Source organism: Camelina sativa, chromosome 9, assembly GCF_000633955.1.
Source record: "Camelina sativa cultivar DH55 chromosome 9, Cs, whole genome shotgun sequence".
Classification (NCBI taxonomy): Eukaryota; Viridiplantae; Streptophyta; class Magnoliopsida; order Brassicales; family Brassicaceae; genus Camelina; species Camelina sativa.
In genome coordinates, this window is record NC_025693.1 from 28460924 (window position 1) to 28472926 (window position 12003).

Below are 12003 nucleotides of genomic sequence, written 5' to 3' on the forward strand. Positions count from 1 at the left end.
TAATAAAATACCCTTAATTAGACTTATAAACAAACTAGTAGTCAACATGACAATAACACAGCAGATAAACAAAACACAGAAGTTAACTGCCACGTGTCTTAATATCCGCAAAACGATACTTTTCTTACAGGACTTTCCCCTATAAATACAACTCTAATCTTTCATCTCATACATCACAAAACATAAACTCTCTCTTATAAAAAAGATACAAAGACACAACCAAAAAAAAAAAGGAATATAATATTTCTTCTTTGCTCTAAAATTTACGTTTTTTTGTCTGTACGTGTTTTTTTTTTCTCATAATGGGAGGAGAGTACGAAGCAATGAGAGCCGCCAACGGTGCGGCGGGGTTAGAGATACAGTCGGCGCCGGAAGATCTCAACCAACCATCTCCACTGCGTAAAATCATCTCCGTCGCATCCATCGCCGCAGGTGTGCAGTTCGGGTGGGCGTTACAGCTCTCTCTTCTGACACCTTACGTGCAACTCCTCGGGATCCCTCACAAATGGTCCGCTTACATGTGGCTCTGTGGTCCAATCTCCGGCATTCTTGTACAACCAATCGTCGGTTACCACAGTGACCGATGCGAGTCAAGATTTGGTCGTCGTCGTCCGTTCATCGCCGTCGGAGCCGTACTCGTAGCCATCTCCGTGTTCCTCATCGGATTCTCGGCGGATCTTGGACATAGCTTTGGAGACAAAATCGATGATAAGGTAAAGACCCGAGCCATTATCATCTTCACCGTCGGGTTTTGGATCCTTGACGTGGCGAACAACACTTTACAAGGACCATGCCGTGCTTTCTTAGCCGATCTAGCCGCCGGAGACGCCAAAAAAACGCGTCTCGCCAACGCGTGTTTCTCCTTTTTTATGGCGGTCGGTAACGTTATGGGTTACGCTGCTGGATCTTACCCTCACATCCACAAGATGTTCCCGTTCACGATGACCAACGCTTGCGATATCTACTGCGCGAATCTCAAAAGCTGTTTCTTCTTGTCCATCACTCTTCTCCTCATCGTCACCTTCACGTCTCTAACGTACGTTAAAGAAAAAAAATGGACTAAGCCACCGGTAGACGACGGGAAAACGTCAGGTGTTTTTTTCTTTGGAGAAATCGTCAGAGCTCTCAAAGTCATGGAACGTCCCATGTGGATGCTACTAATCGTTACGGTTTTTAACTGGATCGCTTGGTTCCCTTTTATTTTGTACGATACCGATTGGATGGGTCGTGAAGTGTACGGTGGTAAATCAGATGGAAACGAAAAATCCAAGTCTCTTTACAACCAAGGAGTTCACGCTGGTGCTTTGGGATTGATGTTTAACTCAATACTTCTTGGTTTTGTCTCACTTGGTGTTGAGTGGATTGGTCGGAAATTGGGAGGAGCGAAACGGCTTTGGGGATTGGTGAATTTCATCCTCGCCATTGCTTTAGCCATGACGGTTCTCGTCACAAAAGCGGCCGAGCAGCACCGGAAAATCGCTGGTCCTTTCGCCGGACCTAGCCCTGGTATCAAAGCTGGAGCGTTAAGTCTCTTTACCGTTCTTGGTATCCCATTAGCTGTAAGTGCATTTTTGTTTTTTTGTCATTTTTTTGGGGTTTTGTCTTTTACATCAAAGTTTTTTACAAGTTTAAGTCTTATTTTTACAGATTACATTCAGTGTCCCGTTTGCACTAGCGTCCATATTTTCCAACAGCTCCGGTGCTGGCCAAGGTAACTTTTTGTCAAATTTGAGTTATAAGTCTAATTAGACTGATTCTGAATTTCTGATGATGTTGGACCAAAAATGGTTATCTTAGAGCATTTATTGACTTGAAATGTTTGAATTGAATAAATTAATTGAGAGGATTATGTTTCCAGTTTTATGCATGTCTAATCAAAAAGTAAATATTTCAAAATCTCTTTCTTCTTTTGTGAATAATATACAAGTTTATCCTTAGCATTTAATAGGTTGTGATTATTAATTTAATTTTATTAATTGACATCTTTAATGTAATCCGTTGATTAATTGACATCTTTAATGTAATCCGTTGATTATCTACATGGGTTTCATGCGTATGCAATGTACCATAAATGTTTGAAACGAAAACAGTTTTATCTTGTACTGTAACTTTAGATATTTAATTTTTAAATTAACCAAAAAAAATGTTATTTTATTTTATTTTATTACAGGACTTTCACTAGGAGTTTTGAATATAGCGATTGTGATACCACAAATGATAATATCATTTGGAAGTGGACCTTTCGACGCCTTATTTGGTGGTGGAAACCTACCGGCATTCGTGGTTGGGGCAGTTGCGGCGGTGATTAGTGGAGTACTAGCGTTAACTGTTATACCTTCACTACCTCCGGATGCACCTATGCAGACAGGGGCTATGGGATTCCATTAGTTTACTGTCTTTTAGCAAATATGAAGAACCTAAAATGAAAGAATGGACGAAGTGTGAAAATGTAATAAACCTTGAGTCTATGTTTCATATTTCCTTTAGTTTTTTTTAAAAAATATTTTATTTTGTAACCTGAACTTTATTTAAAAGAGAATCTGTTTTTCTTTTGTTTGTCCATCAATAAATACTGTGTTTGACTTTAAAAATTCACTATTTTGTGTAACTGTCAAATAAAATATCAGTCTAGAGAAACCAATCCCAAGAAAAAGAAGTCTGATCATAAATTAATGGCAATTTATATACATTGAGATAAAGTTCAATAATTTTTTCTCATCTAAAAATTATATAATAGGCAATGCAATTACTGGTGAAAATATTTAACATTAAGTAAATTTAGTCAAATTCCTTAAATTTTAGTCACTTTTTACGAAACTTATTAATTATACATTATAACTATTCTCATGTCTTTGAATATCTAATATATTAAAAGGTAAAAATAATAAAAAACATAACTTCTTTAATATTTGCTAAAAAAAATACGAATTTTGTTGCCAGAAAAATACTCACACTATTTTTTAGGTGACAAAAAATACATTAATTATCTCGATTTTCTAAATTCTCACATATCGTTGTTATGATTGGACATTAACGTTATTAGAAACACTATTAACTTCTTATTCTTTCTTCTAAATTTCTAATCATAACAAAAACTTGAAACTCATAAAACAAAAATTGAATATAAGGTTAAGATATGGTAAAAATAAAATTTCTCTATAAGATTGTAATTAGAAAGGTGTTTACGATTGCATGAACATTATTAAAAATCATACCATGATAAGTGGAAAATCGAAAATTCAGGATAGTTTATGTAGTTTTTATCACTTATAATTTTATAAAATAGTTTGAATATTTTTTTAACAAGAAAAAAAGTTCATGTTTTTTCTAGTAAATATTAAATAAATCAATTTTTTGCAGTTTTCACTATATTAAAAATGTTATATTAATCTGTAACCCCAGAAAAATGATTTATTAGTTTTGTAGCCTTCATAATTTCAAAATTAAGTATATAGGAGAGAGAAAACAAAAGTAAATCATAAATATACTTCTTCTTTAACTTAATCACATAAAATGCCACTGATGCAATAAACTCTTTTCTAATGTAATATATTGGCGTCACTGTTCATAAACTGATATATAACACTATTCACATGATATCGATGGAATAATATGATAAAAATATTGTAATTTTAGTATATAAATATTTGGTTAACGTGCTAAATAATATTTGACATGCTAAGTTATTTAATATTTGATAAATTAATATTAATATTTTAACATAGATAATATAGTTGTTATCTAGATAATATTTAGATTAACGTGCTAAGTTAATATGCTTATTGATAAATTAAAATTTAACCTGCTAAGTTATTTAAGATTCAATAAATTAATATTTATCTCTTATTCATGTTACCGAGTGGAGCCGCCAGAGTAATTGTCTCCAGCATGAATTCTTCTTCCCGGATCTGTCAAGGTACTATCAAGTATTGAAAAACAAATTTTTTACTCTAGAATCATAAAAAAAAACAGGAGTATTTATTTTATAATTTAGAAATACATTTTAAATATAAGCTATTATAATTTTATTATTTAGATTTATCTTTAAAGAATTAATATTAAAAAAAATTGTGAAACTTATTTTAATTAAATAATTATATCGAGTGAAAAAAAGAAGGAGCATGGTGGTGGCGCCGGAAAGTGACCGTAGGGGTCAGTCATAAACTCTCTCACCGTTTCTTTTTTGGTCCTCAAATCTTCTTTTTTAACGAGATCTTCTTCTTCCCTCAATCTCCGATTGCAAATCTCGTGTCTTTCCTACAGGCAAACCCTACTCTGATTTCGTCGTAGTGGTGGGAAGAAAGAAGCAGGAATTAGTAATAAAGGGGAGAAGAGAAGAGAAGAGAAGAGGCGATTTCTCTCTGCTGATTCGATCTGCCTACATCTGAAGTCCGGATCTGTCAGGATTTAGGGTTTTTCTCATCTGGGTTGATATAAAAAAGGTTTCTTTTTTGGAATGGAGGAATCAGGTGGTGGAAGCTGGCGAGATTCTTATAAAGGGATGTCCTCTGATAACATCAAGGGTTTGGTTTTGGCCTTGTCTTCTAGTTTATTCATTGGAGCTAGTTTCATTGTTAAGAAGAAAGGTCTTAAGAAAGCTGCCTCCACTGGCACTAGGGCAGGTACATTATAAATCTGATAATGTGGGTTTTCAATTTTGGTGCTTGAATTGTGGATTTTGAGTGTGTTCAACTCAGCTAGCAGCTAATGTGGAATTGGGATCTCTAATTGTAATTGAACTTATAAGGATTTAGTTTTAGCTAAGGTATTCTGAGGTTGTGTAACATCATATTGGAGATTTGTGTGTTCTGTTGAACTTTTAAGGGAACTTAATAGCCACATTTGTTTCAAGACTTGTATTACCTTGTAGTGATTACATTGTGGCGTGTAAATGTTGTTCCTTTAGGTTTGCTTTCATACAGGAGTATATGATTCAGTCTCTGATGCTTGTAGGTGTTGGTGGGTATTCTTATCTTTACGAGCCTCTTTGGTGGATCGGCATGACAACGAGTGAGTCTTGTTTGTTTCCTTGGTGTTGGATTTTTCAATCTTCTTCTTAGTGGTTACTATATTGTTGCCTTGTTGGTTTATCTACCTCTCATTGCTTTCTGCTACTTTCAGTGTTACTTGGTGAAATTGCCAATTTTGCTGCTTATGCATTTGCGCCAGCTATTCTTGTCACTCCTCTAGGTGCTGTTAGTATCATTATCAGGCAAGAGAGCGACTCTTCTATCAACTTTTCTATGTGCTGAGTAAATCGGTGATTTTTTTTCTTTCTTTTCTCATACACTTTGTTATTTGGATCTCAGTGCTGTCTTAGCTCATATTATACTACGAGAGAAACTACACATCTTTGGAATTCTTGGCTGTGCTTTATGTGTTGTTGGTTCCACGACAATTGTCCTACATGCTCCTCAAGAACGTGAAATTGATTCTGTGCTTGAAGTTTGGAATCTTGCAACAGAACCAGGTGCGTTGTATGGGAGATAGTAATTTTGAACCATCTCAGGATTCTTTTTCTCCTTCCATTCAATTTTTCTAACTTCGTCTAGTTTGTTGCAGCATTCATGTTCTATGCGAGTCTGGTAATTGGAGCTGCTGTATTTCTCATTTTCCGTTTTGTGCCCCAATATGGGCAAACAAACGTTATGGTTTACATCGGTATTTGTTCGCTTGTGGGATCATTATCGGTATTTTTCTTTCTTCTGTTTCCAGTTTGTAACCCTATTTATCCTTAAAAAGGAATCTTGATTCACTTTTCCGGAAATGATATTGTCAAACATGTGAACAGGTAATGAGCGTTAAAGCACTTGGAATAGCACTAAAGCTGACATTTTCAGGAACAAATCAATTATTTTATCCTCAAACATGGATATTCACCTTGGTCGTACTTACCTGTGTGATTACCCAACTGAACTACTTAAACAAGGTAACTATATACGATTTTTAGAATTCGTCGTGGGTACTTAGTTGTCTACCTTTGTTACTAAAAGACTTGCAATTTGTATTGCTTTTCACTTGCAGGCTCTTGATACATTCAATACAGCTATAGTATCTCCTATATACTACGTGATGTTCACATCTCTAACTATTTTGGCCAGTGTCATAATGTTTAAGGTAGCGTCTTCTCCCACAAAATGTACACATGATTGTAATAAGGGTGTTGCTTCAGTACATGATTCAAATCACCCGATTTTGTGAACAGGACTGGGATCGACAAAACGGTACTCAAATTGTCACAGAAATGTGTGGATTTGTTACAATACTTTCAGGCACTTTTCTTCTCCACAGAACGAAGGACATGGTAGAGGGTGAGTTCCTTTATTTCATTAATGGCACTTCTTATGCATCTGTGCTCTTTTATATTTATACATATGTTAAAGATGTATGTACACACTCCTAGCTAGAATTTGGTAAACATTGTCATTTGTGATTGACAAAAGGATTGCCATTTGCTGTATTCATACATTCTTAACACCAACAAGTGTCTGTATACACCTCTGGTTCTGAAGATTCTGAGAGTTTGCAACTGAGTTTTATTCACTATGTTATTGCAGGTTCATCGGTAATATTACCGTTACGTATAAGCAAGCATACTGATGAAGAAGAAGGCATTCCACTTAGACGTCAAGAATCTCTCCGGGCACCTTAAAAATCATTTTGCTATGCTTTCTCTGGTCCACTGTGATAACTGCAAACCAGAGCATCAACCTTTTTTTTCTTTTTTTTCCTTATCTCGACCTACTATGAGCACGGACCGTGGTTCTGTCTAACAAATACAAAATGGTTCAAGAAGATCGAGGAAGGAAAGAGGAGCAACTAAGACGAGATCATCATCTTCTCCAAATGTTGGTAAATATGCTGTGAGTTTATTAAGCACACGCCATTAGCACACATCCACGCGTAAACCCTATTGTGACGTTAAAATTTTTTTAGAAACAGAAATGGGTTTTGCTTAAAATTGTTCTTACAAGCATATAATGACTAAAAAGGTTTTTCAATTCAAGATTTGCAATATATTTTTTTGTTTGTTTGTTTGACCCTCTATTTTTTCTTCGTTGGTTGGTTTAAATTAGTCAAATCGTAGAAGAATTAGTGTTATCAGATGAGGTGGAGTTATAACATTGATGATAACAGATGGTGACAACCTTCTATGTTCATCTTTCCTCAAATCAATCAATCACCCCACCGGTAGATGAGATGTCAAAATTGAAACTGCGTTCTGTCACTCTCATAAACTCTTTTTTATACATTTCTCTTATCTTATAGCTAATCCAAATCCAATTTTGTTTAAAAGTATATAATTGCACAAAAATCTCTAACTTGAAAGTTCCAACTTTCAGATAATAACTGCTGTTGTTCTCTGTTAAAAAACTGATCAAAGCTAATCTGATTTGCATTACAACAATTTACAAATAAAACTATACATCACCTTTGACCTTAAAAAAAAAAAAACTATAAATCACCTAAAAAAGAAAAGTAAAGTTGACTTATTGAGAAATAAAATCGCCTATAAATATCGTAAAAATAAGAACCCAAAAAGAGACAAATATTTTTAATTTGTAACCATAATTACAGATTTCTTTCGAATAAATACCAAAATCTTCTTCTGCAACTTCTAAATTCCTCAAGACACAAAAAAAAAGAAAAAAAAAAAAGAGAACTTGTTGTAGCAGTTGAAGCAGAACAAAACAGAGTAAACGAATCCAACATCACCAAACAAAACACAAACTGTGTGTGTGTGTGTCTCTCTCTCTTTGGTCCTCACTTCTTTCTTCTTTTTTAAATAAATCTTTTTAATTTCTTTGATCATTAGAAGAAATGGCTCTGAGCAGTGTGTCTTCTGAAGAATTTAGCTTCCCATCTCTTGCTTCTTCTCACCATTCCGGTCTCGATTCACCTCCTCTATGGAAACACTCGCCGGCTAACTCCTCCCGCCGGAAAGATTACGACTTTGGTTTCCCGAGACTACTCATCGGAAAAGAAGGTGATCATTACCACCACGATCAGGCAAAGAGCTTCTCTCACGTGGAGATGAGAAGACGTTGGAGCGAGGACAACAGAGCAGAGGATAAAATGGATATGTTATGGGAAGATCTCAATGAAGATTTGCCTCCGAGAAGCCAAAGCCTGAGGATTGTATCCGGTGGGGATGGTGGAGGAGAGAAGAAAACTTCTTTCTTTTCCGATGAGAGCTCCGCCGTTGTTGCCGTGGGGTGCGGGACGGGGATGAAGTTGTCGAAGAGTACACCGAAGAAGAACAAGAAGAGGAAGAATCTGAACGTGTTGGTGTTGATGAGGGTTTTGAAGAAACTTATTGTTTTGAGGAGTTCGTCTCATAGATCGCCGGTGAAAACTCATCCACGGTGATCATCAATCTTCCACCGCCGTGATGATTAATTCGAGAGGGGTTATATTGTAGAATTCGTAAGTTATGGGGCTTTTTGTGGAGAAATTTTGTAACTATCTGAAAATGCTTTATTTGTAGTTTTGAGGGTGGTTTACAACAATTACTAAAATTTAGGGTCCCAAATTTTTTAATAACACATTCTGGACTCTGTGTAGTCTTTTTTGGGTTAATTATTCGCCTGATGCGTGGGGTTTAATTTGAATATGTATGTTTTTTATAAGGTGAAAAATGAAAGAGAGTCAAAATGTTAGTGTGCAAATAGTAACGCTAGGAATCTTGTATATTCAAAGAAACGAAGGTAAAAGTTACTATTTTATCATATTACCGCCCAAAAACTTTTAAAGTTCTGTTTTTGAAACATTCCACTTGTGTGATTATTTGATATCACTTTTTAAAATGTGTGATAGGAAATATTTGTACCCTCTAAAAATGACTTTTATCATACTAAAAACTTTTTGGGATCTTTTTTTTTTATCATACAAAAATGAGTCTTTTATGTAATGGAGTAGAACTACTTATTATGAATCAAAAAGTGTTTTCAAAATTTGTCAAAAAGTCTTGTACACTTACTCACTTGGTTCATGCCATGAACCAGCCCTGCCTATAACAGATTTTCAAAGAAAACAAGTTTTACATTATAAAATTAACTACACCAATATGATTCTATCCAATGCAATGTATCAAAAGCTTGATGACCGATTAAACCAATTTTTAGTAAGATAAACCAATTAAACCGAACTATATCAAACACAAATATAGGTATCTCCGGAATCATTGGAAAGATTGGAAGAGAAATTAGGTAGGTGACCTTCAAAAAGTGTAGACTTTTATTTAACAGTTACTTGGAAGACTTGTTAACTTTTTTCTATAAGGTGAAGAAGTCTATTGCCACGACTCTCTTACTTTACCTAACTCTCCCAATCCCAATCCCAATCGACCCGAAACATTCAGAACCGGGTTACGGTTTCAATTCCGGATAAACCCCTAAATCGGTACTTGAATTTTTTCTTCAGTCACTCAGGCAAAACAAAACCAATTAGACTCAGAATATAAAAATCCCAACTTTGTCCTGAATTCGCAAGTGGGTCATCGAAAAATTGTAGCTTCTGTTGACTAATCATCTCACTCTCTCACAAGTCTGAGTCTTTCGCTACGCCCCCCCTTCTCGTGTCTACTTAGGGTTTTCTCGTTGAAGCCATTTGCTACACTTTCAGGTACTTACATGTCTTGTGACTCTTGACATTGATTATGTAATTGGATGTGACTAGATTGAACTGATTCCACCTTTGATATTATGCGCAGAGAAAACTGATGGGTGTGATCAATGTTCAGGGAGCTCCATCGTTCTCTATTCATTCTTCAGAGTCAAATCTTCGAAAGTCACGAGCTTTGAGGAAGAGCATCAGTAGGGTTTATTGTGTTCAGTCGTCAAGTGCAGCTGTAGACGAACCCAAGAACATTACCATGGGAGGAGACTCTTTTATCCGTCCTCATTTGAAGCAATTGTCTGCTTATCAACCTATTTTGCCCTTTGAGGTAATGATTCTAATTGTATTGGATTGGATTGGATTGGATTGCCCTGAGGGTTGACTTGTTTAGATGATTGGATTTATCTTCTGTTTGTTTTGTGATTAGGTATTGTCTGCTCAGTTAGGAAGAAAGCCTGAGGATATTGTTAAGCTAGATGCAAATGAGAACCCATATGGACCTCCTCCAGAGGCAAGTTTATATCTTTCTTTTTCACTCATTGATGATTGGAAAAAAAGAGTAATCCTTTTAGTTAGTTTGTCCACTCTCTGACTTCAGGTTTCAGAAGCTCTGTGTAGGTTTTTGAAGCACTAGGCAATATGAAATTCCCTTATGTATATCCTGATCCACAAAGTCGTAGACTTCGTGATGCACTCGCTCTAGACTCTGGTCTTGAGTCTGAATACATACTTGTAGGATGTGGTGCTGACGAACTAATCGATTTGATCATGAGGTTTGGCTTGAAAGATTTGATTTTTTCTGTAGATTGAGTTTCTTTCCCATGAAAACCCCTTTTTAAACTCTGTTTTGCAGATGTGTGTTGGATCCTGGGGAGAAGATTATAGACTGCCCTCCAACTTTCTCAATGTATGTGTTTGATGCTGCTGTGAATGGAGCAGGTGTTATTAAAGGTGAAAGATTTATGATTTTACATGTTTCACTCTCTTTGATTTTCGTTATATCTTTCTTTGTATATGTCTTAGACATGTTGTTGGTCTTTGTTTGCTTCACAGTTCCAAGGAACCCTGATTTCAGCTTGAATGTAGACCGCATCGCTGAAGTTGTAGAACTAGAAAAGCCCAAATGTATATTCCTAACTTCTCCTAACAATCCAGATGGAAGGTAAAACACCACTCTAATGTCTATTCTAAATATAAAGTAAATACTTTGATTAATCCGATGTTTTGTTTTGTACAGTGTCATCAGCGAGGACGATCTGCTGAGGATTCTAAAGATGCCAATTCTTGTTGTTCTTGATGAAGCTTACATTGAATTCTCAGGACTTGAATCAAGGATGAAATGGGTGAAGGAGTATGAAAACCTAATTGTTCTCCGCACATTTAGCAAACGAGCTGGTAAATTTTGGTTTATATCACAAGTGGATAATGACATCTAAACAATATATATAAATGTAGTCTGCATGTGAAGAGTTCCTTATGATGATAATTCAGGTTTAGCCGGGCTTCGAGTTGGATATGGAGCGTTTCCATTGAGCATAATTGAGTACCTGTGGAGAGCAAAACAACCATACAATGTCTCTGTTGCAGGGGAAGTAGCTGCATTAGCAGCACTTTCAAACGGGAAGTACTTAGAAGATGTGAGAGATGCATTGGTGCAGGAAAGAGAGAGACTTTTCAAGCTGTTAAAAGAAGTCCCTTTCTTGAATCCTTATCCGAGCCATTCGAATTTCATTCTCTGTGAGGTTACATCTGGCATGGACGCCAAGAAGCTGAAAGAGGATTTGGCCAAAATGGGTGTAATGGTTCGTCATTACAACAGTCAGGAGCTTAAAGGTTATGTTCGAGTTTCTGCTGGCAAGCCTGAACACACTGATGTTCTCATGGATTGTCTCAAGCAATTTTATTGACTCTCACTCCCTCCCAACACGATTTGATTGGAGTTCTTGAAAACAAAAACAAAAAAACTGAGTTGTTCTTGTATTGTTTCCTCATTGTTTGGATTCATTGTTTCAGTTAAATAAGGGGTTTTCTTCTTTTGTACTTATTGGTTTAATAAAGGGCCTAAGGCCATTTGTAAAACTTATTGATAAAGCCCAATAAGACTGAAACGTTATGCGGATCGGATCGGGTCGGGTCGGACTTAAATCAAAAACGTATGTTGTTGATAGTTCATACTTCATAGTTGATAAGTCCCCAAAGTGTTACAATCCTACTCCATTTTTAAATATGTCTAAACAAATTAGTAAAAGTGATTTCTTTTCTTTCACTATTTTTCGTGACATCTTTAAAATATATTATAAACTATTTTATATAATTTTTGATGATGCATATTGCAGTTAACTATAAGCACCTAATGTTTATTAAGCAAAAAAAAAAAAAAAAAAA

The 12003-nt window shown here is 35.6% G+C and overlaps 4 protein-coding genes across 5 annotated transcripts; all 4 read left to right on the plus strand.

Annotated features, from left to right (window-relative positions):
* Positions 188–2550, plus strand: LOC104712765 (sucrose transport protein SUC5-like). The gene is made up of 3 exons (XM_010429736.2): positions 188–1559; positions 1648–1711; positions 2171–2550. The coding sequence occupies exons 1-3, from the start codon at positions 303–305 to the stop codon at positions 2386–2388; spliced, it is 1539 nt and encodes a 512-aa protein (XP_010428038.1). The 5' UTR covers positions 188–302; the 3' UTR covers positions 2389–2550.
* LOC104712766 (probable magnesium transporter NIPA4) lies at positions 4077–7006 on the plus strand. 2 transcript variants are annotated; one of them, XM_010429738.1, is made up of 10 exons: positions 4077–4152; positions 4264–4622; positions 4954–5010; positions 5122–5212; positions 5310–5470; positions 5563–5690; positions 5792–5929; positions 6025–6117; positions 6206–6311; positions 6558–7006. In XM_010429738.1, the coding sequence occupies exons 2-10, from the start codon at positions 4457–4459 to the stop codon at positions 6650–6652; spliced, it is 1035 nt and encodes a 344-aa protein (XP_010428040.1). In that variant the 5' UTR covers positions 4077–4152; positions 4264–4456; the 3' UTR covers positions 6653–7006. The 2 variants fall into 2 exon arrangements, with proteins under 2 accessions (XP_010428040.1, XP_010428039.1); XM_010429737.2 differs by having other exon boundaries at positions 4112–4622.
* Positions 7529–8669, plus strand: LOC104712767. Its single transcript, XM_010429739.2, has one exon. It carries the CDS (start codon positions 7822–7824, stop codon positions 8368–8370), a length of 549 nt encoding a protein of 182 aa, XP_010428041.1. The 5' UTR covers positions 7529–7821; the 3' UTR covers positions 8371–8669.
* LOC104712768 (histidinol-phosphate aminotransferase 1, chloroplastic-like) lies at positions 9451–11697 on the plus strand. Its single transcript, XM_010429740.2, has 8 exons — positions 9451–9624; positions 9713–9946; positions 10046–10129; positions 10237–10391; positions 10472–10569; positions 10672–10780; positions 10856–11013; positions 11110–11697. Exons 2-8 carry the CDS (start codon positions 9722–9724, stop codon positions 11523–11525), a joined length of 1245 nt encoding a protein of 414 aa, XP_010428042.1. The 5' UTR covers positions 9451–9624; positions 9713–9721; the 3' UTR covers positions 11526–11697.

Bases quoted from the DNA above. Each gene is read 5' to 3' on its own strand.
- LOC104712768 (XM_010429740.2), top strand. From the start codon at position 9,722: ATGGGTGTGATCAATGTTCAGGGAGCTCCATCGTTCTCTATTCATTCT. The intron at 9,947-10,045 runs GTAATGATTCTA...TTTTGTGATTAG, and splicing joins AACCTATTTTGCCCTTTGAG to GTATTGTCTGCTCAGTTAGG. The intron at 10,130-10,236 runs GCAAGTTTATAT...AGCTCTGTGTAG, and splicing joins CATATGGACCTCCTCCAGAG to GTTTTTGAAGCACTAGGCAA.
- LOC104712766 (XM_010429738.1), top strand. From the start codon at position 4,457: ATGGAGGAATCAGGTGGTGGAAGCTGGCGAGATTCTTATAAAGGGATG. The intron at 5,691-5,791 runs GTATTTTTCTTT...ACATGTGAACAG, and splicing joins CGCTTGTGGGATCATTATCG to GTAATGAGCGTTAAAGCACT. The intron at 6,118-6,205 runs GTAGCGTCTTCT...TTTTGTGAACAG, and splicing joins CCAGTGTCATAATGTTTAAG to GACTGGGATCGACAAAACGG.
- LOC104712765 (XM_010429736.2), top strand. From the start codon at position 303: ATGGGAGGAGAGTACGAAGCAATGAGAGCCGCCAACGGTGCGGCGGGG. The intron at 1,560-1,647 runs GTAAGTGCATTT...TTATTTTTACAG, and splicing joins TTCTTGGTATCCCATTAGCT to ATTACATTCAGTGTCCCGTT. The intron at 1,712-2,170 runs GTAACTTTTTGT...ATTTTATTACAG, and splicing joins CAGCTCCGGTGCTGGCCAAG to GACTTTCACTAGGAGTTTTG.
- LOC104712767 (XM_010429739.2), top strand. From the start codon at position 7,822: ATGGCTCTGAGCAGTGTGTCTTCTGAAGAATTTAGCTTCCCATCTCTT.